This window comes from Neophocaena asiaeorientalis, unplaced genomic scaffold, assembly GCF_003031525.2.
Source record: "Neophocaena asiaeorientalis asiaeorientalis breed wild unplaced genomic scaffold, Neophocaena_asiaeorientalis_V1.1 scaffold100, whole genome shotgun sequence".
NCBI classification, from domain to species: domain Eukaryota; kingdom Metazoa; phylum Chordata; class Mammalia; order Artiodactyla; family Phocoenidae; genus Neophocaena; species Neophocaena asiaeorientalis.
The window spans coordinates 9,560,117-9,587,392 of NW_020173955.1; the positions used below are offsets into that span (position 1 = coordinate 9,560,117).

General features: G+C 39.2%; 2 protein-coding genes across 2 annotated transcripts in view; one reads left to right on the plus strand and one right to left on the minus strand.

The window, feature by feature from the left end:
• TSPYL6 (TSPY like 6) overlaps nt 1-21,266 on the plus strand; it is a 35,018-nt gene extending 13,752 nt beyond the window's left edge. The window contains 4 exon segments of the mRNA XM_024753024.1: nt 20,040-20,136; nt 20,139-20,630; nt 20,633-20,680; nt 20,683-21,266. Coding sequence (XP_024608792.1) covers nt 20,040-20,136; nt 20,139-20,630; nt 20,633-20,680; nt 20,683-21,266 — 1,221 coding nt within the window.
• ACYP2 (acylphosphatase 2) overlaps nt 1-27,276 on the minus strand; it is a 160,140-nt gene that overhangs the window by 16,632 nt on the left and 116,232 nt on the right. The gene's annotated exons all lie outside the window — the stretch shown is intronic.

The window sequence follows — 27,276 nt, forward strand, 5'->3', positions numbered from 1 at the left end:
TCATGCACACAAACCCCATCTTAAGGCAGTTTGCTTTGAAAGAGGCGATTTTACGTGTTTCAATTTTAGAAGGCAACATTTCTGATATTTTCCCTTAGATTTAGGAAAGGTAAAGGAAGTGAAGGCTGTTCTACCCAGTGGCTACTGGAGTAGTAGGTGACTGCAGGAATGCCCCCTCCCACAGAGAGAATTAGCCAGAATGGGAATGTGTTAAAGGATCATAATGTTCTCCATGGCGATCAAGCAATAAGAATCTCATGGCAACATATAGCCGATGTTCTAATTAGGGAATGTTCCCATTACTGTGGTTGCTACCCTCAAACCTAGAGACTTAAACAATATTTATCCTGCTTACAAGTCTACAATGTGGACAGAGCTTAGCGGGGAGAACTCATCCCTGCCATGCATGCTATAGAGGGTGGCTCAAAGGCTGAGGAATGGAATAACTTGATGGCTCAGTCACTCAGAGGTGTGGCAGGTGATCCTGGGAAAACTCAGTCACCTGGGGTTGTGAACATCTGAGGCTCCTCAGACAACTCTCTCCATGCCTATGTGCTCTTTCCAGCATGGTGGCTTCAGGGTAGCTAGACTTCTTACACATCTGTCAGCTCAAGGGCCCAAAGTCACAGGGTCCAAGAGAACGAGCCAGCCAGGCGGAAGAGGACTGTCTATTCTAACCTAGTCTTGGAAGACTCTCAGGGTCAGGTCCACTGCATTCTATCTGCTAAAAGCCAGTCACTAAAATTGGTCCTTATTCAGGGGGATGGGAATTAGACCCCGCTTTTAGTGAGAGGAGTGTCAAAGAATTTGTGGACTTGTTTTAAAATCACAATATATAGTTGAAAAATTATAGGAGAATATACCATTTATTTATTTACACATTCATTCAACAAATACTTATTGACTGTTACCATACACTAAATAAGCATTGCTTTTTAACCTTTTAAAAACGATTTTAGATATTCTAGTTCAAGACAACTCCCATTTGGACATGATTTTATGTATTGAGAAGGTTTGGTTTTATTTTAGGCCCATCATATAAAAGTACTCAAATCAGCATAAAATATCAGATGATGACAAATCATCCATTGGGAGAGTATAATCTGAACAGCACAAATGGGTTTTTATTAGAACTTATTAAAAGCCTGAGATAATGGAAGTATAAATCCTCATTTGATACACATATTCTGGAAAAGGTAGTTGGTGAACAAATTTGTGTAAAAGCACATCATCTTTCCTACCAGCTTTATACTTTTAGTGACTGACATATAAGAAAAGTTTTCCTTTCCTTCCAAAATATTTCCAGTTGCCAGTGTGTGAAAGGATTGATCGGATAGACAAAAGGTTATCAGACACCTCCAAATCACTAAATCCAAAGCTTCATATATTTTTTTCCCCTCAAAATAGTTTTACTTGGCATTTCTCCTCTCCACCTAGGCTTCTAGGACACCACCTTTTGTCTTCCTCCTACGTCTCCAGGGGTTCCTTCTCAGTGGGGGTTCCTCTTACTGTGTTCAGTCCTTACTTTGGTGATCTCTGGGTTTCTGCTCCTAATCTCCTCTCTTAATCTCTATCTACTCTTTGAATGATTTCATCTAAACCTAGACTTAGCATGAAAGTTCCAGATTCATATAATCCACTGTCCACTGAATCTCCCCACTTGATTGTACCGTATCTACCTCCACCCGCACCCTATACCCCCTTCCCACTCACACCTCCCTCGTCCAATGTGCTCTTCCTCCTGCATTCTGAAATTTGACAGAATCTAGAGAGTCTCTGACACTCAGCATCCATGCACAATCAACCATAATGTCCCATTGATTCTAAAAATCTTTCATCTCTTTTGCATCCTCATTGTCCTTGATTTACATCAGCCTCTTGTCCGTTTGCCAGGAATATAGGTCAAGACTGGCTCTGAGGCCATTTCTTAGCAAATACAATGAAAATATTTGAGACTTTTGCCTTCTATCCATAGTATTTGGCCCTGGACATCTCCTATTGATGGATCTCAGTGGGGGGTGTTGGTCAGGAATAGACAATTATAAATCACAATGTTTGCATTTTATCTTCACAATAGTTGAAGTTTACCTTAAAATAGCCACAGAAGATGAAGTGGCAAATGCCAGCCACTGAGCACATAGTTATTAGATATCTATTCTGTAACCTGGGCTACAAAGACAAATATGGCATGGTCCCTGCCTCCGATGAACTCAGAATTTAGTGGGAAAAGCAAATGATTACAATTCCGCACGATAACTGCAATGATTAAGGAATGTGTGAGGTGTTGTATGAGTAGAGGAGGGCGTTCTCATTGTCTTCATTGCGTAAGCCTGAAAGGCAGTGGAGAAGGGAGTGACGCCCTGCCTAAGAAGGTAGAGTAGGGCTTCCAGAAGATGTAAAAATGCTCTCTATCTTACCAAAATCTTAAGAGATGATAGCTCTGAATCCTGATGTTGGGGATTTGGGGAATTCTGCCAGCTGTTTTCTCAAGTTACCTACTTGATTCCCAATCTCCACATCTCTAAAATGAAAAGTCTGGTTTAAATAAGAGGTTGCCAATTTTTTTCTATAAAGGGCCAGATAATAAATATTTCAGGCTTTGTGGTCAGTATAGTCTGTCACAACTATTCAGCTCTGCTGTTGTAGTGCAAAAGCAGCCACAGACAATATGTAAACCGATGGACCTGGCTATATTACAATACGACTCTAATTACAAAAACAGGCAGTGGGCTGTATTTGGCCCTTGGGATGTAGTTTGCCAAAGCCTGATCTAAACAATCTCCAAGATGCCTTCCAGATTTACCAATCCATTGGTTTATGAAAAAGCAGTTCTCAAATACTTGATATACTTTATGTTGGTTTTTAGTTTACTCTTGTTGTGGCTGGTTAGCTCAGTAAATGGGAACATGGAATTTAAAATGATAAGATTTGGGGTTTGATTCACTGTGGGTCAGTTAGCTTCTCTGTTCCATGACCACAAACCACACCACAGACTTCAACAAATCCATGCTCCTGCTTGGAGCCAGGTAAAGCTGTGTGACTGGACAAATGTCATCCTTTCCTGCTTCTAACAATACAACCCCTGCACTTGCTCCCCTAATGATGGTGCAGCAGCATGCTCTTTACGTGTGTTCCAACATCACTGAGTTCATTTCAAAAGAGCAACGTATGGCACTTCCCTCGTGGTGCAGTGGTTGAGAATCCTCCCGCCAATGTAGGGTTCGATCTCTGGTCCGGGAAGATCCCACATGCCACGGAGCAACTCGTGAGCCACAACTACTGAGCCTATGCGCCACAACTACTGAAGCCCGCGCGCCTAGAGCCCATGCTCCACAACAAGAGAAGCCACCGCGATGAGAGACCCTTGCACCACAACGAAGAGTAGCCCCTGCTCGCCACAACTAGAGAAAGCCCATGTGCAGCAACAAGGACCAACAAGGACCAAGGACCAACAAGGACCAACCAACGCAGCCAAAAAAAAAAAAGAGCAGCTTATTTTTAAGAAAACCTGTCAATATGACAGCAGGCATTGGGGAATCTATAGGTACACAGAAATGTCTCATCACCTTTTAATAAGCCAAATTGGGTTTTATGGCTACTAAGCAAAAGAATGATACAAAAGCATGCTGCTATGCTCATAAGCTAAAGCAGAATCAGCAAACTATATGACTCGAGTGCCAACAGTCCTCCCCGCTTTCCCTGTAGTAGACATTGTTAATCAATCCTAGCACTTTTCCCCACAGATCCTGCATCTGTTCTCATCATTCTTCCGAACACACTGAACCAGGAAGCGACACTAAGTTGACTGGCATTACTGTGCTAGATTTCCCATCCCTGCCACCGAGTTACTCTTACTTAAAAACATATACCTATAACATTGGATGCAGCAGCTATAAAATTCAACAGTACAAAAATGAAGATAATATAAATCTCATATGTAGATAGGAGCATAAATTGGTAAAAAACTTTTATAGAGAAAAACTTGGCACTGTTTATTAAAAGACTTAAAATGTGCATACTAGTTGGATACTTGGGGCTTCATTGTATTATTCTACTTTCAGGTGTGTTTGAAACCTTCTATAATAAAAAGTTTTAAAAGTGTACCATGAAGATAAAAATACTAACAACGGTAGTTGATAAATGACATTTTATTATATAAAAGTATAATCTAAATTAAGGGATAATACAGAACTGAAATAACTCAATGTTGCTTTATTGTAGAAAGTTTTGTGCCTATGATTATCTAGCATATAAAATTATAAAGCAAATTTCACTAGTGAAACCATTGTACCAATTTCTTAATATGCACACTGAAGGATTTATATGTAAAAGCTTATAAATGCATTAAATATTTCTGCAAAAATAAATGAAAACTACTAAAAGTAGCTGCCTTCCAGGAGGGAGAAGAATATCTGGAGGGAGGGCAAGGAGGAAGGCTTATTTTTCACTGAATATCCTATTGTTCCTTTTGAATTTTTGTACATCTATCATGCATTGCCTAATTAGATAAATAAAATGTGATTCAGCCTCACACTGGTCAGATTGGCCATCATCAAAAAATCTATAAACAATAAATGCTGGAGAAGGTGTGGAGAAAAGGGAACACTCCTACAATGTTGGTGGAAATGTAAATTGGTACAACCATTATGGAGAATAGTATGGAGGTTCCTTAAAAAACTAAATATAGGGCTTCCCTGGTGGTGCAGTGGTTGAGAGTCCGCCTGCCGATGCGGGGGACGCGGGTTCGTGCCCCGGTCCGGGAGGATCCCACATGCCGTGGAGCGGCTGGGCGCCTGAGCCATGGCCGCTGAGCCTGTGCGTCCGCAATGGGAGAGGCCACAACACTGAGAGGCCCGCGTACCGCAAAAAAAACCCCACAAAAAACTAAATATAGAAATACTATATGACCCAGCAATACCACTCCTGGGCGTATATCCGGAGAAAACCATAATTCGAAAAGATACATGCACTTCAATGTTCATTGCAGCACTCTTTACAATAGCCAAGACATGGAAGCAACCTAAATGTCAATCAGCAGAGAAATGGATAAAGAAGATGTGGTACATATATACAATGGAATATTACTCAACCATAAAAAAGAATGAAATAATGCCATTTGCAGCACACGGATGGACCTAGAGATTGTCATACTGAGTGAAGTAAGTCAGACAGAGAAAGACAAATACCATATGACATCGCTTACATGTGGAATCTAAAAAATTATGCTACAAATGAACTTATTTACAAAACAGAAATAGAGTCACAGATGTAGAAAACAGACTTATGGTTATGGGGGGAAAGGGGGGGATAAACTGGGAGACTGGGATTGATATATATACACTACTATATATAAAATAGATAACTAATAAGGACCTACTGTATAGAACAGGGAACTCTACTCAATTCTCTGTAATAACCTATATGGGAGAAGAATCTTAAAAAGCGTGGATATATGTATATGTATAACTTACTTTGCTGTAGAGCAGAAACTAACACAACATTGTAAATCAACTATACTACAATAAAAATTATTTTTAAAAATGTGACAGTGATTCTACTCCTAAAAATTTATCCTAAAGTATCATTGAGGATGTACGTAAAGATTTTGCCTCAAGGATGTACATTGTATTGTATGTAACAGGAAAATAGTTCAGGCAATTTAAATGTCCAATAATTGGGAACTGGTTAAATAAGTTACTGTATTTCCAGATAAAGGAATGATAGCTGTTAAAATTATGAAGATGAATTTTTACCAATAAAGACATTTTTAATATTGTATTAAGTTTTCTGGGGACTGCCCTGGTGGCACAGTGGTTAAGAATCTGCCTGCCAATGCAGGGAACACGGGTTTGAGCCCTGTTCCGCGAAGATCCCACATGCCATGGAGCAACTAAGCCCGTGAGCCACCACAACTACTGAGCCCATGTGCCACAACTACCAAAGCCTGCGCGCCTAGAGCCCGTGCTCAGCAACAAGAGAAGCCACCGCAATGAGAAACCCGCGCACCACAACGAAGAGTAGCCCCTGCTCGCCACAACTAGAGAAAGCCCGTGTGCAGCAACAAAGACCCAACGCAGCCAAAAAATAAATAAATAAAAATTTAAAACATACATGGTATTAAGTTTTTTAAAAGCAAGTTGCAAAACGGTATAGTTTTGCAGTATATAGTATGACCTCAGTTTTGTAAAACAAAATATACTGACAGAAAAATATTTGAAAGACATAAAAAGTGGTAATAGTGGGTATCTCCTGAAATATGGGTAGTTTCCTTTCGTTTTTTCTTTGCTTGTTTTCAAATTCTCCAATAAATATGTATCAATTTAAAATTAATAAAAGATTATGAATGAGTTTGAAAGATGCCTAAGGGAATAAAACATTTCTTCTTTTTTTTCTCTCCCCTATGAGAAAGAACAATCTGAACACAGGTCGAAATATAAAACTTGGCTTTTGTGATCGAAGTCAAAGTCATTACAATGAATGTTGAAATTTTATTGGCAATTTCTCTTGCTGGGAGGTAATGACATCCAGAGTTAAATACTATGTAATATTTTACCAATGGTATAAGTCTTTTCAGTGGTTTAGTAACTCCAATGTGGTAATGCAAGAAGTGATTTTTCACCCGTGTATAAATACGTTTTATAATATTGAAAACTGTTAGACTAACATATTTATGAGGTGTTATTAACAAAGGAAAATAGTGGCTGAAATATCCAAACTGACAACATGGAGACACCAGACATTGTGAGTGGGAGATTCTTACAGATGAAAATGGATTACTGGGGCCATGGCTAGATGGTGAAGGGTCTTGTACAGCTTGCTAAGGATGTGGATTTTTTTCTGAAAAGATGAGAACCTAGCTGTATTTCTGAATGAATAATCAAGGTACACACAGAGGATGATTAGAGGGAGTAAATATTAAAAAGAGTATACCTAAGGCATTTATAATTTCTTTAAAGGAATCTCTCCTAACGGTAGAAAGGGCAAACATGTAAGCTATTTAAGCCAGCTTCAATTTTTTTCCAGAAAAAGATGTATGATACATAAATATAGAACCCATAGCAATTGCTGTGTAAACTACTATACTAAATATAGTTAGGGATATGCTTAATGTCGCATTTTATTGTTTGACTAAATATTAACTAATAAGAAATTACATTAAACTGGAACTTATAAATACTCTGTTAGGCAAACCAGGCAGGGCTTGGATGTTCATCATAAGACAGCACATGCTGACATTCCAAATTCTCCTAAATGGATTTCGCTTAATATGTTAGATTCTATAAATCTGCTTAATCATTTCTCAGAGCTTGGTATTCCTTAGGAGGAGGATTGTTAAATACCTACAAAGCTGATCCATACTCTGAGAGCTATCAGTTTCTCCTAGTGAGAGCTAGTCCTCAGTTTCCTGTGGTTGGGAGTGTGACATAGTGAGATAACACGACAGATGAGATCCAACTAGTCAGATGTTACTGGAAAAGTACACTTGGATTCAGGTTCACATTAGTCTGGCTCTCTTTTAGAGAATATAGTTGAGCTCACACAATTCAAGGGCTTATCTGAAATTTAACTTGAATAAATACAAAAGAGCAGCCCCATCAGAGTCATCCAGTAGAGCTGGATCATTTTAACTCAAGGTCAAAATAAACTTTATTAGTGTATTTATTAAGAGCAAGCTTGTTTAGATGAGGTTTTTTTCTTCTTTCATACCTTACCTTGCATAGAACTTTAATATTAGGAAACCTGAAACAGTCTAGAGAATTCAGAACCATCTCAGTTCAGGTTGCCATGATATTTTCTGTAACCGAGCCCTGTACCTCTTCTTGCAAACTGAAATAACATTGACGATGTAAAAATTATGCCCATAATGAGTAAGTTATTACCAAAATTTAATCAACACGATGTTTTCCTTTTCCTGTTCTGGGACAATAAAACTAAACACTATTACAAAGTGGTAAAAATATTTTTTAAAAGTAAAGACATTTGTGACTTTATTGCCTGTTTCTCAGGTTGCAACTGAATGCAGGTATTTTGGTTTAGTTAAAGGATATGGAAAGCGCCACCGATGATCTTTACTGTGGCAGCACAAACCTGCTGCTTTGATGACGTGATTCTCCTTTGTATCCATGTTAGAGAAACTGGTGTGGTCTCTGTCATGTTTTCTTTTCCTGCAAATACTGTGGCTCATAAAAAACAGTTTGACTCCTTATAGCTTTTCCTCCATATGCTTCCTTTTATGTAACAACTTAGTTTTAAAAATTTGACATTTCAGTAATTTTCAACAAAAATGCTTAATTTTCCTAGATTTTTCTTTTAGTTTCAGAGAACAATAGTTTTATAGTCTCAATATGATGCTGGTCTTTGTAAAGCTCAAGAGACAAAACCAGACACTCGTGCATGCTGCAGATCCTAGTTTTTATTCCAGAAATAACCTTTGTTAACTATTGGCAGTACAGGTCTTCCCTCCCTCCCACCTTTGGCTGGGGATGGCAGAGGGGGCAGGAAGGTTGTTGGGATATATGCTCAGAAGTTTTCAGATATAAAGATTTAGAAATATTAACTAGTGACTTCAATGAGATTTTAAGTTCAAAATCAGTAATTACAAAATCCACAGATTCTATGCCTCCTGAGGGCTGGGTAGCTTCCTTTGGATTTGTTTGGCATAAAAAGAGAACACACTATTAAATAATATGCAAGTAATTTTATTAGATCTTCTAAGGGTGCATTTAAAACACTGTGTGTTTAAATTATAGACAGGACATAAGATTTGGTAGTTTTCTACAGCATGCCCAAACAGAGGTGTTAAGGTATGCTCCCCACAGTTCATCATTTACTCAGAATTGATTTTGGACAGGCTCTAGTTTTATTAAGTTTGAATAGTCACAGTTTTGTCATAGTGTTGCTAGAACAGCAGCACAAAGATAAAAACAGCCGAAACAGCTTTGTTACAGGAAAGTCTACCTACCACAGCTCCAAACCTGGCTCCTTTCTAGGCTTCCTGCTTTCCTAACCTCAATTCTTTATTCTTTTCAGATGAAAACAAGCTGACCCCTGCTAAGCATCTTCTTATAAAAAGGCTCATGACAAATGCTATCTTTATAAAAGATTCCACAGTTGAAATGTGAAATGAGATTTTAGGGGCCCCTGCAGGATCCTGTGTTCTAGCATTGAAAATCTCTTGTGAGAAGAGCATCAAGAGGGACTTCCCTGGTGGTCCAGTGGGTAAGACTCTGTGCTCCCAAGGCAGGGGGCCTGGGTTCAATCCCTGGTCGGGGGTACTAGGTTCCGCATGCCGCAACTAAGATCCAGTGCAGCCAAAATGATAAATAAATTTTTTTTTTTTAAAAAGAAAAGAAAAACATTAAGACTATTTTCTTCAATTGATTGATCAATTCATTCATTCATTCTGCATCAACAAATATTCACTGAGCATTTCTTATGTGCAAAGTAATATGAGTGATTCAAGAACGTGGAAAGTATAGTCTGAGGAATTTGCAGTCTTGAAGAAGCGTATAAGGTGTATTCACCAACAGTCTGCCTGTCAGAACTGGATTATTTATCTGACTCTTTCATCATACAGATGAGGGAATTATAGCAGAAAGGTGAAATGACCTGTCCAAACCACACTGCAAGACCACTGGCTGTGGAGCAAGCCACTTACCCATCACTCACTGGTAATCTTGGACAAATTAGTTAACCCACTGAGCTAAGCCAGACCTCAAAAGGCTGATCTGGGTTGAAAGGCTGGTGAGAAGGGGAACACAGACTTCCTTCAGGACTGCTTTCACTCGCGTTTACTGCGTGACCCGGAAGCAGGAAGTGTGAAGCGTATGTACAAGATAAGGATGAAAGTGAGCTGATGCAGCTTCTCCATGTCTCCCTAGTTCCTCAGACCCTTGGCCAAAGTTCAGTGGTCAGTGCTGTCCCCAGGGAATCAAGAAACCTGTCAGGTCAAGGACTCCAGAGCCATCGGCCCATGGCCTTTCACGCACAGACTGCCACAGTTAGACACTTCCGTGTTCCATTTTTTATTGCTATTGGGGGCCTAGCATGGGCCAGCCTTGGCTTCTATACCTGCTAAACTTACCTATCAGTTCCCTTACCTATGATATTTAATAGTATATATACTCTGTAGGCTTACTCTAAGCCTTAGGCAAGATGGACTATGTAAAGTGCCTAGCATGGTGCCTGACCCACAGAAGGTGCTTCATAGATGGCTTTCTTAGTTGAGGAACTGACAGTAGGATTCAAGTTTCCTGACTCACCTAATATTCTTTTTAATACAGAAACGGCAACTGCCATTTAGTGGGTATTCGCTTTGTGCCAATAGAATGATACACTAAAGGGAGAGAGAAAACTGATTATTTGCAGAAAGCATTGCATGTATAAAAATCCTAAGAAATCTGTTTAAATTTATTAGCCCATGAGTTTATCCAAGTGACCGGGTTTATAATGAATTTACCATAATTAGGGGCTTTCTTTATCCTGGTAACCACCAGCTCAATAACGTAATAAAAAGGAAAGAAATTCCATTCAAAAAAAAGGGGATGGATAAACTTAACAGAACTGCCCATGACAGTTATAAAGAAAATTATAAAGACTTATGAGCTATATGTAAATAAAACTATAAAGGTGTATTAGAATATATAAAACAAGATGAACAAATTGAGATATATACAGTTATCATATAGGAAAATGAATTTCACCAAGTAAAATTTACTATTTGTTAAATATTAAAATTCTACACTAACAAAGAAACCACAAGTTATGTTGCTGATCTAGTTCCCAGGAAACGCTAAAACAAAGTATATTAATTAAATGATTAAAATACAGAAGTGTGGGACATACAGAAATAAATGTAATATATAACTATCATAAAATTAAGGAAAATAATATTTATTTAATAACTGCCTCATTCTATTTAATAATTGCCTAATTAAACTCTAATAATTGCCAGGGTAACTGGTGAACAAACACAAAACAAAACAAAAAGTGATTTAGATCAGCTCTTACACCACATTGCCAGAATAAGCCTCTCGTGGATTAAAGAGTAAATATTTGCTTTAATTCTTAGCAAAGCTATGAGAAAAGAAAAATCAAATATTAATGAAATCTTTAGAGGGATAGTATCTTTGTAAAGCTCAGGGCAGTGATGAAAATCACAAAGGAAAAAATAAATAGCTTAAAAACATCAAGTAAAAAAATGGTTGTAACATAAACAACTAACAAAATTAAAAGAAGGGAAACATAATTGGGAAACATTTGGATTGATCATGGTAGAAAAGTAGTGTATATATAATACATAAAGAACTAACTCAAATTTTCACAAATTTTAAAACCTCAAGAGATAAATGGTCAAAGGATATAAACGTACAATTCACTTATAAAGAAATACAATTAAATTATATACATTAATCAGTTCTTGGAAGGATATTTATAATAGCAAAATACTGGAAACAAACAAAAAAATGCCCAATATAATTATACTATATCAATTCAGTAGACTATTATATAGCCCTTAGAATTATAATTATGAAAACTGAAAAAATGTTATTATTTAATGATGGAAGGGAGCCAAATAATAATTCTACTCATGCACATCAAAAAAAGGCAAAAATGAAAATCACTATTGACAAAGAATAGTGGAATCATGGATGATATTTTTTCTGTAAATAAGATTGGGAAGGAATCAGGAAACCCCTATACTAGCAGTTGAACAATACTAGTTATTAAACAACAGACTCTAATATTGATTGTATTTTTCAACATACAGATGAAAGCAAAGAGTTAGAAGAAACCAGAAATATTAGTGCCAGCTGGTAAGTTATGAAGTTTCCTAGAGTAAGGATCTTTCACCCTCCAGAACCTTACAGAGAGCACTCACATTTCCCAAAGGCACTAGAGAAGGCAAGCACACACCTTGAGAACTGAGTGTGTGATTTTGCCACACCTTTGTCTGTGGAGCCCTGTTCTGGGCTGTTGGTACCATGTTTGTCTTCTTCCTTCCTGATGCTTTATTTTTACCATAATACTTTCTGTAAAAGTTTGCCTGGCTTTAGACAAATGTCTCCTTTTACATGTAAATTTCTTTTCTGTAATTTCTAATATATTTCTATTTACTTTTATGGTCTTTGATCTTCTCTTTCACCGCCTCCCATGTATAAGGCATAATTTAGATTAGGAGTTAATAACTCAAAATAACAGACATGGATTTGAATTCTGACTCGTTATGTGACTTTGGGCAAATTATTTATTTGTAAGGCCTTGGATACTTTTATCTATAAGATGGAAATAATACTACTTCATAGAGTAATTATGAGGTTTAAACTAAAGGAGATAATTCATGTAATATACTTGGTGTGGTATCTACTTGTAACACTGTAAACTCCAAGGTAATGACATAAATATGGTACTTGAAACGCTATTCAAAATTTTAACTATTAAGAAAAAAATTAAAACTCACAACCTTAAAATGGTTCTATTTCTTTGTATACATTTGATAGATCAAATTTCCTTATAAGAGAGTCATGGCTTAATTGAAAAAAAGGAATTTCCCTTATTCTTCTGTCCTGTGTTTGCCTGCTTAAAGATGCCTTGAATCCTTTATGGACTGGAGTCATATATAAATAAATAGATATACCAAGTTTCCTTAATCACAGCACCTAACTGAAATTTTTTATTTACTAAAACTGGAGAGGAGACAAAGAGAAAAATGCATTTATTCAATCCTGGCTTTATGAGTTCAATAGTCTAACCTCCTCATTTCACTACTGAAAGCTGTGGAATGATCAAAATCAAACTACAGAACTGTTTGATATAGTTCATATTTAAACTTTTGAAATGAAAATGAATCTCAGTTGAAAAGTTCAGGTAGGGAGGAAGGAGCATTTTAAAGGAATTAAAATGTGGTGGCTCAGGTTCAAAGGAACTATGGTTGGCAGAAAATCAAGGCTTTCCATGTTGTGTCTTAAGCAGTGTCAGTGACTGGAGTGTAGGTTTTCTGTATATGTGTTTTTTAACACTCCTTGAAATCGATAAGTGTAAAACGAGCATTACTTGCACTTTATTTGAATTTATTTGAATTTCAACAGTTACCAACAGATGTGCTTAGAATGAATAGGCCCCGATTCCCCAATAGCACAGTAATTCAAATCTATTTTAGACTCTGAAATGGGAGCTGTCTCCAGGAAGACAGCTCTGAACCTTTTTTCCAGCTGCAGAAATAACTCCTCTTGTTGCCCCTCTGACCTACACCAAGGGAAGCTGCTTGAAAAGATGTTCTTTTGCCAACAGTCGTTTTACCATTGTAATCCACAAATGGAAAAATAAACTGATGGCTCCTCTTCAGAAAACCTATTCTCATATCCCCCAGAACCAGGCAGATAAGTAAAGAACACCAGAGTTCTTTTAATTCCTTTCTCATTTTCCAAAATGATAGATATTTTTTGTTACCTTAGAAAATGGGCCTTATTGACTAATAAGTCACTGTTAATCTTCTGCAAAGTTAAGTTAATTCATCCAAAGTTCTAGGACTCCCCCAACCCCAAATTCCTTGGAATTTTGCTCCATTGGTTAATTCCCACTTGCCTAAACCAGTGCGCTCTCCCTCCCAATCGTTCCCACCCTCACTTTAAGATGAACAAGCCCCTCTCACTGGCAAGTAAAAACCTCTACCCTGGATTCTCTTCTAGCTGTTCCCCTATCTTATTTCTTCCCTTTGCACCCAAGCTTCCAGAGATGACAAATCCCTGTTGATTCAAATGGAAACTCTGACTTTGCTCTCAGACATAATAATGACTTTATTGGGTGCCTCTCTGTGCCAGACACTCTTATAGGCCTTAACATTTTTTTTTCTTGATTAAAAATACATGAATAATTCATGCTCATTATAACAAATCAAACAATACAGAAACAGATAAAGACAGCAATACAGAAGCAGATAAAGAACATCTCCCCTGCCCAAGCTCCACATCTTATTTAATTGTGGCAACCACCATGAGAAATAAGAATTATAGACCATATTTTATAGACGAGAGACTTGAGGCTGAGAAAGGCTCAGAGTGTACCCTGCAGTGTTTAACAGGAAGAGCTTCGGAGTCTGATTATCTGGGTTCATTTCTTGACTTTGTGATTTTCTATGTGTCCATGAGCAAATTACTTATAATTTCTGTGCCTCAGTTTTCCTACCTGCTAGTTCATAGGGTGCAGTGAGGGTGTAGTGTGCTAAAACATAAAAATATTCCTGTTTCTAAAGAAAAAAAGATCAAAAAGAGAAATTATTTTAAAATGACAGCTAAGAAGAAAATACTAAGAATTAGAGCAAAACTCTGTTCACCATTCTGCTACTAATGTAGAGCCTGAGTTTTTAAAGCTGCTGGAAATTTCTGACCCCAAACTATGCTCATACTGCAATGATGACACCATCAATGAACTTTGTTTTTTAAGATCACACTATTTTTTAAAAGATCCAATAATATTATTTCGATTTTTCATGATTAACTGAATTTTATTCATTTGCTACAGTATCAATTTCATTATTTTTAAAAATTAATTTTATCTCAATTAGGGTAGAATGATTATGTATGTTTAACATTTAGATATTACAAACATTCTACTTAGTGTTTTGACCTATATTTTGAATTTCTGTGATGGCTCTGTGTATCCCTGGCTGATTTGGTCACCCCTGTCACCTGGCTCTACCCGCCACCCTACACAGACCTCAGCCTCTTAACGTTTTATTAGGCACAATAATGTATATTTGCTCTCTATGAGTGCTGTAGTGGTAGAAAATGATTAAATCATAATTATTAACTTTCCCAGAGTAACTCATTACCCACACCCTGGTAACTCAAATATTTTCTCCCTACTTCTATATTTATATGCTATTTCTAAGAGGCAATAGAGATGACTGCAGCTATAAAGCTGCTTGGTTAATCACTCAAAGCTTCTTTTTTACCATTTCCTTTTCAAACACAGTTTAATGGTCTATGGGAAACAGAGGAAATTAACAAAGTGTACATCTCCTTCTCTTGTCTACCAACATTCTTTTGAGTCTTAAGTACAGAGGCCCTCAGCTTTCTAAACTGGGTGGCCTAGCCCAAAGAACAGTATTTCTGTATGCAAGTCACCAAACAAACACACTTGTTTAAAGAATTTAGGCCAAGAATGAGAGATTCCTTTCAAAACAAGTAAGAACTGAATGATATTTGAGGAGTCAAAGAAAAATAAAACTATACAATTCACAGGCTCTCTTCATTCATCTTTTATTAAGTTTAGCTTTTAAAACATCATGCTGTTTCTGTTTCCCAGAGAATTTAAACGTTCACAATTCTGTGATGTGCAGATTTGTGGCTAAACTGTACTCTTCCCCCAAAGCCATCTTCTTTCTTTACTCATATTTCTTCTTTTCTTTCCTTTTTCTTTCTCTTTCTCTCCCTCCCCCTTCCCTCTTTCTGCCTCTGGTTGACTAGATATTTCTGAGATTTTGTATTAGCTCTCCTTACTCCCCTTAAAACACTTTTATAGCCAGAATGTTTCAAGCCCAAAGTTAAAATCGTATTTTGTTCTTCTCAGTAGTTTCTAGTCCATACTCTAGGGCACAAGCAGAATGAAAGACCCCAAAAGAGAATAACATTTCGCACTGAACTCAAAGAGTATTATCACTACTCACTTTCCAATTTTCAAAAACATATACATTCCTTGTTTTTGATCACCTAACATATGTGTGACTTTCTTCTGCACACTTTGAGAAAGAAAAAAATAATAAAATACAGGCTCTGTGACATTAAGTAATATCAAATTCTAAACTTGTCTGCCTTTTGGCTAACTAATTTAGCCAAAGGAGGTGGTGTTATATAATTAATTGTGGCCCTAGAATACAGACCCAGCTTTAAATCTCCTGGCATCAGTTTAAATCACCTAATACCCTGCATTCTTGCTATTCTCATGTCATTTCTCCCTCATTTCTCAAGGATTTTAGCTCCTGGCTTATTCTCACTTTCTCATCTTTCAGCGATTTCAATATACACACAGGTGATCCTTCCCACCCAGGCCTCCTGGTACACTGACCTCCTCCCCTGCAGTGACCTCGTCCTCAATATGCCTCATTGGAGCCCAAGTTGGATGGAGGAGTAGGGTTCTAACCAACTCCCTGCAGTCCACTCTCAGACCACTATCTCTCATCCTTCTAGCTCACTCTGGTACTTAAACCCAGGGACCCTTCAATTCCCTGGGTCTTCCAATCCATTGATCAGGCCACCTTTTCACTGTCCCCCGTCCCTATACGTCCTTTACTCCTCTAGCTTAGATTCTAAGATCAAGATTACAATCATTCTCTTGCCCTTCTTGCTTCAGCTCTGACTAAATCCAACTCTGCTTACTCATGCTGCACCTGTAAATGAATGTGGCTGAAGAGAAATTCACAACCATGCCGAGGTGCCTCACTTCAAATTCATGATCTTAATGCTGTGTGACAATCATACCATATGTCGTAATCCAGTCACTCTTTGATTCTCTAGAAAACTATTTCCTACCCCTCTCTCCCCAGACTCCCACTTTCTCACTTGAGTTGAATCTTGCTTTCTCCTTTACCGAGAACACTGAAGCAAAGAGAAGAGAATTTCATAGACTCCATCATCACTTATACCCACCAAGCAGCAACTACACCCTCATACTTTGCCTTCTCGTTCCCATAGGTGAACTTGTCATGCTCCTATTGAAGGCTGACTCCTTCCCCCCTACATAGGCACTAGATTCCATCTGCTTTCACCTATTCAAGGACATCCCTCCAATGATTCTCCTTTCTCTCTCCTACATTATTAATTTTTGCCCCCTGCTGAATCATTTGCAATCTTTTTCTCCCATTTTAAAGACGTTTTCTTTGACCCACTCTCCCCACCAGCCACCATCCCATTTCTTTGGAGCAAAATGGCAAGTCGTATATACTTGCTATTTTCACTTTCTCCCTTATGGATTTTCTCTTAAACCCATTACAGTCAAGCTGTCACCCTACCACTCCTCTAAAAGTGGTCTTGTCAAGTGATGACTCCATTTATTTCCCTTTTTGGCAAATTCCTCAACAGAATTATCAATATTCACTGTCTCCAATTTCCTTCCTCCCATTCCCTTTAAAACCTATTCTGACCTCTATCACTTTTGTTGTAAAATCCATTGGTCAACTCTCGTTTTACCTGGCCTGTCAGCACCACATCACACAGTTGAACACTTTCCTTTATACATTTGGCTTTCAGCGTACTGCACATTTTCAGATTCCCTCCTACTTCACTGGTCTTTCCTTAGTCTCTTACTGGTTCTTCCTCTTCTCCCTGACCTTGTAATTTTGGAGGCCTCAGGGCTTGGTCTATCGCTGCTCACATCCTTGGTGATTTCAGCAAGCTCTAACTACAGCTTTAAATATCATGTATGCTGATTATTTCCAAATATGTATCCCCATCCCAGACCTCTCCTGTGCTCCAAAGTCCTAATACCCACTTGGTATCTCAACTCTGTTGTCCAACAGTCATCTCAAACTTAACATGTCCAAAAGCAAACTTCTGATTTTCCTGCAAAGGTCTGCTCTCTCATAACCTTCCCTATCTCTGCTTCTGGCAACTCCATCCTATCAGCTGCTCAGGTCAAAATCCACAGAGTCATCCTTGACTTCTTTCCTTCTCTTATACCCCGCATCCAATTCACCATGAAATCATGCTGGCTCTACCATCATACTGTAACCACTATCCACCTCCACTGCTACCACCTGGTCTAAGAAATATCATCTTTCACCTGTATTACTTTGATAGACTCCTAAAAGATCTCCCTGCATCTACCACTGGCCCCACACAGTCTACTCTTCACCCAGGAGCCAGAGTGATCCATGCAAAACATGAATCACATTTTGAGTCCTCTGTTCAAAATCCTGTAGTGGTTTCCCATTTCACTACGAATAAAAGCCAAACTTCTTACAATATCATGTACGATCCTACTTGATCTGGCCTCTCTCATTCACCTTGTTCCAGTCACACTGATCTCCTTTTTATTCCTTGAACACCCTAAGCATGCTCCTGTCCTAGGGCCTCTGCTTAGCTCTTCTCTCTTCCTAGAATGCTCTTCTTCAGAATATCCACTTAGCTAAATCCCTCATCTTATTTGAATCTTTGCCAAAATTTTATCTTTTCAATGAAGTTTCCTCTGCTTACCCTATTTAAAACTACAATCTGCTCCCCACTCCCTACCCCCAGGATTCTCAATCCCCTTACTCACCTCTACCTATTGTTTTATCTATAGCACTTATCACTTTCTAATATGTTTCATTTACTTTTTATCATTATTATTTATTGTCTTTCTCCTCTGCTAGAAACTCCAAGAGGGAAGAGATCTTTGTTCTGTTTAACAATGTATCCTAAGGGCCTAGAACAGTAGTAGGCATGCTACAGGCACACAGTAAATATGTGTTGAATGTTTAATAAAGAAAAGAAATAGATTATATGTTCCTTGAAGGTTAGGTAGTATCTGTCTCAAAATCATTTAGCCTCATGCTAACTTTGTAGAAAGATTCTTTTTAAATTCTTGATTCTATTTATTATTTCTATGTCTATTTAGGCCTTTCACTGCATTTCAGTGTTGATGAGTTATACATTTCCATGAATTCATATATTTCATCCAAGTTTGAAAATGTACCAGCATTGGGACTGACATATACACACTACTATATATAAAATAGTAGATAACTAATAAGAACCTGCTGTATAGCACAGGGAACTCTACTCAATACTCTGTAATGGCCTATATGGGAAAATAATCTAAAAAAAAAAAAGTGGATATATATATATAACTGATTCACTTTGCCATACACCTGAAACTAACACAACGTTGTAAATCAACTACACTCCAATAAAAATTTTTTAAAAAAAGAAAAGAAAATGTACTGGCACAAGTCTGTCCAACATGTTCTCTTATATTTCCTTAAATCACTACTGTGACTGTATTTTTCATTCCAAATATTATTTATTCTCTTTCCTTTTATTATTAATCTTTGCTTGATACTCTCTATCGTCTTTCATTAATTTCTCCTCTTCTATTCATCATTACCTCTTCTCTACTTTCTTTGGCTTAACTCTACTGGTCTTGTACGCACTACTCAAGTTACAGTCTGTGATGAGTAAGCGACACAGTGCTCACAAATATTTCCAGTTTCCTTCACCTTCCAATCCCAGGGGAGGATTATATTTCCCTGACCCCTTGAAGCTAGGCAAGGCCATCTGACTAGCTCCGGCCAATGACATACGTCACTTTTAATGGAAACATCTAAAAACCTATGCATGGGGAAAGGATGGTCTCTTCAATAAATACTGCTTGGTCAATCAGATAATCATATGGGAGGAAAAATGAATCTTGACTCCCCTCATACCATTCACAAAAAGCAACTCCAAATGGATTGCAGATATAAATGTGAACGATGTTAGAAAGGCAAGATTTCTTAAACAGGACACAAAAAGCACTAACTAAAGGGGAAAATGATAAATTGGAATATATGAAGATTCAAAACTTTTGTTCATTAAAAGGCATCAAGATAGTGAAAAAGCTACTCACGGAGGGAGAGGATATTTGCAATACACAAATCTGAAAAAGGACTCGTATCTAGCACGTATAATGCATTCCTACAAATCAACATGAAAAATATAGAACACGCAATGGGGAGAAGACTCGGATACTTCACAAAAAGAGAATATCCAAATGGCAAAATCAAAACCACATGAAAAGCTTTCCAATTTCTTAGACACTGGGTAAATGCAAATTAAAACCACTATGTAACACCATCACACATACACCAGAAAAATCCGAATAAAAGGGATGGCAGAAGCCACAAAAATAGACTCTATGAGACCGAGAGCAGGTGCCTAGAGACTGAGGGGTGAGTATCGGGAAATTGAAGGGTGGGCTGCACAATGGGCTGGTTTGCATGAGTAAGTCTTTGATTAGGAAAACAGATGCCAACAAACAGCTGGTCAGGCTGCTACCAACATAAGCGTCCCTAATGGGGCCAGGGGATCCCTCTCCCCCAAACCCGCAACCTCACTACTCCCGACCATGTCCTGGGCGACGTGGACCCACAGCAGGGTCAGAAGCTTCTAGAAGAAAGCAAGAGGATGAGGTGATGGTGGAGATGAGTGAGGGCAGCTTGGAGATCAAAGCACTCCCACCGCCCCAGCTTCCGGTGGAGGGGGCGCACCCAGAGGGCGCCACGGGCTGCGGACCTACTCCCCAGATCCCAGTCGCTGGGGGTCGCGACCATGGAGCGGCCGAAGCGGGGCGGGAGGAGGTCGTGCCACCTGGGGAGGGTGTGGAAGCAGCCTCTGCCACTGCGGCAGCAGACAGCAGCCTGAAAAATGGCTTTCAGTGTGAAACTGGTGGGGAGAAGGCCCTAGAAACCTGTGGCACAGAGCGGTAAGAGTCTGAGCTGATGATGACTGGGGCGAAGGCCGCGGAAGCGAAGACTGAAAGGGGCACCATCTTCTCAGAAGCAGTGGACAAGGAGGAGAGGATTGAAGTGGAGGAAAAGCCAGTGGCTGAGGAAATGCAAGTGGTGGAGGAGCACAGAGGGGTAAACGAGGCGAAGGACAAGGCAAGGCCCCGGCCCAGAGTGAGGGTCTCCACCTGAATCCCCTGGAGGCCATCCAGCTGGAACTGCACACCCTCAGGCTGACCGGGCCTTCCTCCAGTTCGGGTGCAATTTTGGGCGCATGTGTCAACACTACCTGCAGTGGAGGTACACCCTGGGCTTCTGAGTCACTACCGTTCGGAACCACCCACAGCTATCTGCCCTGATTAGAGGCAGAGGTGCAGAGATGTTCAGGTACGTAGCGAATTATAAGGTGAAGGAACTCAGACATCCTAGGATGGGGTGCAAGTTCAAGTTCTTCTTTCGAAGAAACCCATAATTCTTCTTTCGAAGAAACAACTGGATTGTGAAGGAATACGAGGTCAGATCCTCGGGGCACGTGGTGTTTCTTTCCACTCCGATCATATGGCACCCAGGCCATGAACCCCAGGCCTTTCTTCCTAGGAACCAAGACCTCATGTGCAGCTTCTTTGCCTGGTTCTCAGACCACAGCCTTCCAGAGTCTGACAGGATTGCTGAGATTATCAAAGAGGACCTCTGGCCAAATCCACTGCAATAGTACTTCCGGGATGAAGGAGCCCATAGGGCTAGACTTCTCCAGACAAGGGAGCCAGTGGAGATACCCAGGCCCTTTGGGTTCCAATCTGGTTAACCTTTGCTCTTGGAAATACTCCCACACAGGTCCCCTACCACCTCCTGCCAGACCTAGGCCTTAGCAACAGCAAGGGTATGCCTTTGACCGATTTTGTGCTCACCTTTCTGCACCTTCCCTCCACTGGACATCCAGCTCTCTCAGCTTTCCAGATTGAGACCTTCGTGGCTATGCTGCTTCACTTCCCCGTGGCATGCTGTTGTGCATTAATATCACATGCTGCATGGTGGTAGTTCACACTCTTCTAAGCCAAATAAATGATGCTACAGATGGCACTGCCTTTGTCTGCACTGCTTGGACCCTGTTTGCTCCCAAGGCTTCTGGTCTAGTTACTACCATCTGGATTTCCAGCCTTTTTTTTTTTTTTTTTTTTTTGCGGTAAGCGGGCCCCTCACTGTTGTGGCTCTGCCGTTGCGGAGCACAGGCTCCAGACGCGCAGGCTCATTGGCCATGGCTCACGGGACCAGCTGCTCTGCGGCATGTGGGATCTTCCCGGACCGGGGCACGAACCCGTGTCCCCTACATCGGCAGGTGGACTCTCAACCACTGCACCACCAGGGAAGCCCTCCAGCTACTTTTAAGAGCTGTTTTACTCATTGGGCTCTGCACGTGGCCTGTGGACAATTGCTGGGCATTAATAAAGTCAAGAGAGAGAAGGGGGCTGCTTGTTCTCTGGTTTATGCAACTCCGTTGCTCTTCCTGCTTCTCTGATCACCTAATGCTGCCTGCTACTGGCTACACCCACCCCCTTAGGCTGCCACCTGCTGGATGAACATTTTCTAGACCACTGTCAGCTCCACTTTCTGGTTTTTGGTCAACAAGGATCTTCAGAACTGGTGGTAGACCCAGGCTTCCTGCCATCATATTAAAGACCTTTCTATTTCTCCCCTAAAAGACCTCAATTCCTCACCATCACTCAGGAACCCTACTGACTGTCAGGCAAGTGGTTGAGGTGACGAGTTAGACCCTATTTGCATGGCAAGGATAATGATGGTGTCCTTGCTAAGTACCAGGCTTTCTCAGCCTCAACCAGTGAAGCCATACAAAAGTTAGGTACTTTTGGGGCTTCTCGGGTGGCGCAGTGGTTGAGAGTCCGCCTGCCGATGCAGGGGACACGGGTTCGTGCCCCGCTCCGAGAAGATCCCACATGCCGCGGAGCGGCTGAGCCTGTGCGTCCGGAGGCTGTGCTCCGCAACGGGAGAGGCCACAACAGTGAGAGGCCCGCGTACCGCAAAAAAAAAAAAAAAAGGTACTTTTGTCTCCCTTGCTCATCCTGAATATGAAGAAGTGCCAGCAGCACCAGGGTAGGTGTACAGTTTCTCTTCTATTTCTCATATCACTTCTATCTCTTTTTAAAAAGTGGTAGCTCAGAAGCATCTGCAGAAGCAGGCTTTTCGGTTTAACTTGGCTGTTTATCATTTCCAGAGGCAGAGAGATGGTCCTGTCAAGGAGACTATCAGAGCTTTCAGTCCCTCTCTGCCTTCTTCCCAGCCCTCACCCATCTATAGCAATGCCTAGTTGGTTTAAAGAAAGACATACATGGAATGAATGGATGGAAGAACTAAAGAGATTGTGATGGATGCCCGCCCTGAGAAGGAAAACTGAACAGACGGCCAGAGGCAGAAATGAGCCAGGGGAAATATGGGCCTAGAATAAACACAGGATTGACAGAGCCTGCAAGGAAGGGATACCTTCTCTTGTTAGTGGTGATAGGAGGAGAAGTACTTTTCTCAGGATTGGGATGGGAGAATTGAAGGTGGTTGAAGTGCTATGTTGCCAAAAGATGATTTTTTTTAAAGAAATACAAACAATGCAACTTTGTGTGTTTTATGTAGAAAATTAATACCATGCCCTTAATTTTACTAGTATTTAGTAAAACCTTATTACTTTCTCTGTTTCTGTTTACTGGCAAGATGTGGTTGTATAGATTTTCTTTTGCTTTTAGTTGGGAACATTTGGGAGAATGTTAATTTCTTTCTGGTACAATATGGAGACTTTTGTGAATATTCACACAGTTTTCAACCCGTTTCTGTTAAAACTGTATCTTTAGAAGTATAATTTGAATAACTTGGTCTTATCAGACTCTGAAGACTTTGGAAACTGTTGTCTTTATGGAAAAATAACCTACAAAAAAATTGTGGCTCTGATTGTCCTGACAATTCACCCTGGTAACAACTTAATAATTGATGTATCTCTTTTCCTAAATGGCAAAAATACTTGTGAGATTGCTTTGTAAAATTGGAAGTGTACCATTGGCATATTTATCTTTCCTTATGTGCACCTTGGTAAAATAAACGCACGTAAACAAAACTAAACTAAAAGGATGAAAAATAACAAGGGTGGAGAAATACACAGAGAAACAAGAATGCTCATACACTTCTAGTGGAAGAGTAGCTTAGTACAGATACTTTAGAAAATTGTTTGGCAGTATCTATGCACACCCTCTGATCCAGTTCTGGGAATATACCCAACAGAAATACATGCACTGCATATATTCACAAAGACATGCATAAAAGTGTTTATAACAGCCCAATTCTAAGAGCAGGAACTGCACCAGCATCTATCAACAGTAGAAAAAGTAAGTTTTGAAATACTCACACAACGGAATACTATGAGAAATAAAAAACTATGCCTACGTGCAATAATGTGAATGAATCTCACAAACATGAGGTTGGATGAAGGAAGCCAGTCACAAGAGGACATGCTGTGTAATTCCATTTATATATGAATTTTAAGAACAGGTAAAACTAATCTATGGTGGTAGAAGTTGGAATAGTGATTACTACCAAGAACAGTGAAGAGTCTGAGATTTTGCCCTGCTTACAAACTATTATGTTCCCTGCCTAGTTAACAGCTGCTGAGTCAAGAGACAAAGAACCTTACAACTCAATAGCCAGTGTCAGTATTGCAGCAACTTCTTGAGCCCTGCTTCCTAATTATGCAACATGAAGAAAGCCAGGTGACACCTGCACACACGCTGGGTTGCATTACAGGAGAGGAACCCTGAGTTTAGGTAACCTCAGTTTTATAATGGGAAGTAAACATGCCTACCCTTTGCTTTGAAGGGAGACATCTTTAACATACTAAACAGTATAATAAAAGACAATAATAAGAGACACAATCTCTATTTTTTCAAGACTTAAGCAAAACTGCCCTTTTCTCTGGAGAAAAACACTCTTGTCTTGCAAGGCTATTCAAATAAACTTGAAAGGGTACTCTGAACAAAGGCAGGTGGTATCTCTGCTCACAAGATGTGCAGAAGTATCAGAGACCCATGATAATTGTCTGCCAACAGTTGTGGGGTGGGGGCGGTACCTACTGGCTGGAAGGGAGGATGATGGTGGATTCTGAAGGGCTGGGGATGTCTGTCTTGATCTGGGTGCTACATACATGGGTGTATTCAATTTGCGACACTTCACTGAGTTGTACATTTGTGAAACATATTTTTCTATATGTATATTTAATAAAATATGCTTGCTTAAGAAAAACAAAAATTAAAAAGAAACCCAAAGTAAGCAAAGAAAAATAAAACAACAACAAAACCCACCATCTTTCTGGAACTTCAATGCTAGGAAATGACTGGCCAATTTAAAAGTATGTTTCAGGTTTTTCGGGGGTAGGCTGTAGGTCCATATATTAGAATTCTAATAGGATCATTTACTATACCACAAATGGTTAAAATCCATTTCCTGGGGGGCGGGGAATTTTTATCTAGGTATGGGCCATCAAGCTTTAGTATTTATATTGTTCCTGCTCTTTTTATCAACTGACTTTTATCAGAGTTGAGTTGTAAACAGTTTAATTATGGTTTGTGATGGTTCATTTTCAAAGCTTAGCTCTTCCAGCTAAATAAATGATAAAAGCCAAATATTATTTAGTTCTGTTGTTCAGCAAGGATGATGCTATTTCTGAGATGACCCCATCACATTCTTGCTTCTTAAGATGGTCTGCATCAAAGTTTCATATCCTTTCTTTTTAGCCCTCCCTCTTTGAGGTATAAATATTTCACTGAGTGAAAAACAGAATTTCAAACTACACCTTTGGCACATGCCATAGAAGACTGCAGTATTAATAGCAACAAAATCTTCTGTAAAACTAAAGAAATCATTTGGTTTGGCTTATTTGAGCAAAACCTTTCCATTTATGTATGTAACAAGGTATTTGGGGACAATAAGGATAATTCAGTGTTGAAAATGGCAGCAGGGTTTTTTTTTTAACATAAAGGATATAAAAACATGTACTGATATGTAAGATTAACTTATTGCCTTTGAAACATAAGGTAGACTTAATTAGGCTTTTTACAATTCTTACTATCAATTCACATCACACATTATAATTTTAAGTGGCATCCATATGGATGGCTTGCCCTGAATTTTCCAATGGCAAAATTTTCTCTTTGCTATTGGTAGCTAGAAGCATAAGAGATGCAGGATACTTTGATTTATGTAAAGGAGTCTAAAATTCAAGTTTAGTCTGTCTTACCAAAATAGATGAGGATGGGAAAGGTGGTAGGTGGGATTTTTAAATTTAGCATTAAACTAGAGTCTAGAGCATTAAACTAATAGTGCACTGAGTTATAAGTTGGGGCACCTGGGTTCTAAAAGGCTCTGCTGTAAACTAGGCAAACCGATTAATTCTAAAGACACAGTTTTCCTCATCTTTTTAGTAACAAGTTTGAAGCATCATTTCTTCTAAATCTGAAGATTTACTTAGCCCTTAAATATAAGCTTTCCCCAAGGTTCTGTGGCCTCCCCTGGCTTACTTTATCTCTGCTCTTCCTGGGTGACCGTAGCCACTTCCAGAGCTTCTGCCATCACCTTTGAGAAAATGACTCAAATTGGAATCTCCAACTCTTACTCTAAGATCAGGGTTTGACATGTCCTTTTGCACAATGTTTCCAGAATTGCTCTCTTCCTTTCCATATCTATTTTTACTTCAACATCTCTTATCTACATTACTAAAAATCTCTAGGCTTCCCTTCCTGAATCTGATCTTTCTCTTCCCGTCATTCACACTACTGACAAAGTGATCTAATCCCTTTTGTAAAAATATCCTTGTCAACACACCACTGCCTGCAAAAGAAGGTCCTAACACCCTACTGTTGCATTCAAGGTCAGCTACAGCCAAGTCCCTCCCTAGCATTCTTGCCAGCATCTACTCACATTGGAGTCCTTGCTATTCCTCAAGCAGCCCACGCACTGTCTTGCCTCTGTGCCTTTGCTCATGATTTTCCCTCATCTTGGATTCTCTTCCCCGCCTCCTTATCTTTGGAAATCCTACCATTCCTTCTAAATTCAATTCAAATGCCATCTCCTCTAAATAACCTCTAAAACCTCCTACTTCCCATAGTATTTTATTTCATACAAGTTTATATTTAAGTTAGTTCTTTATATGTGTTAGTAGTGTAGATAAGCCTTTGTCTCTCAATTTTAAGTTATTTAAGATCATGTTTAGGTATCTTCTTCTGTGATGAGTAAGACACAGTTCCTGTCTTCAAGTAGCCTACATTCTTGCTTGGGAGCCAATGTACAGTGTAAGAAATGTTAAAATAAGTGCAAGCATAGAGTGCTATGGGACCATAAAATAAGACTATTCTGCCCCCCAACCCCGAAGTTAGGAATATTAAGGAAGGCATATATTATAAAAGGTGGCTTTTAAGTTCCTCTCTAGACACCATACTAGACTGTAAGCTTCTTCACAGTATGGAATCTATTTTTTCATCTATATATCTTTAAGGATATATATTTTATATCTAGTACAAATTAGGCACTCCAAAATTACTTAATGAATGTGTAAGTAAAAGATGCCTGAGTCCTTTATAGCTCTAAATGTGTAGAGTATGAATCATATTAGTCTTCTGTAGTGGTTTATTCCACTTATCGGTGGAAAATGGTCAAAAAATAATTGGCTACTGAAAACCTAATTTAAAAAAGGTAATAACATATTTTTAGGCTTGAGGTTTTAGGTAAGTGTTAATTGCCATGCCTGTCCAAATAATTCCCAAGAAAGA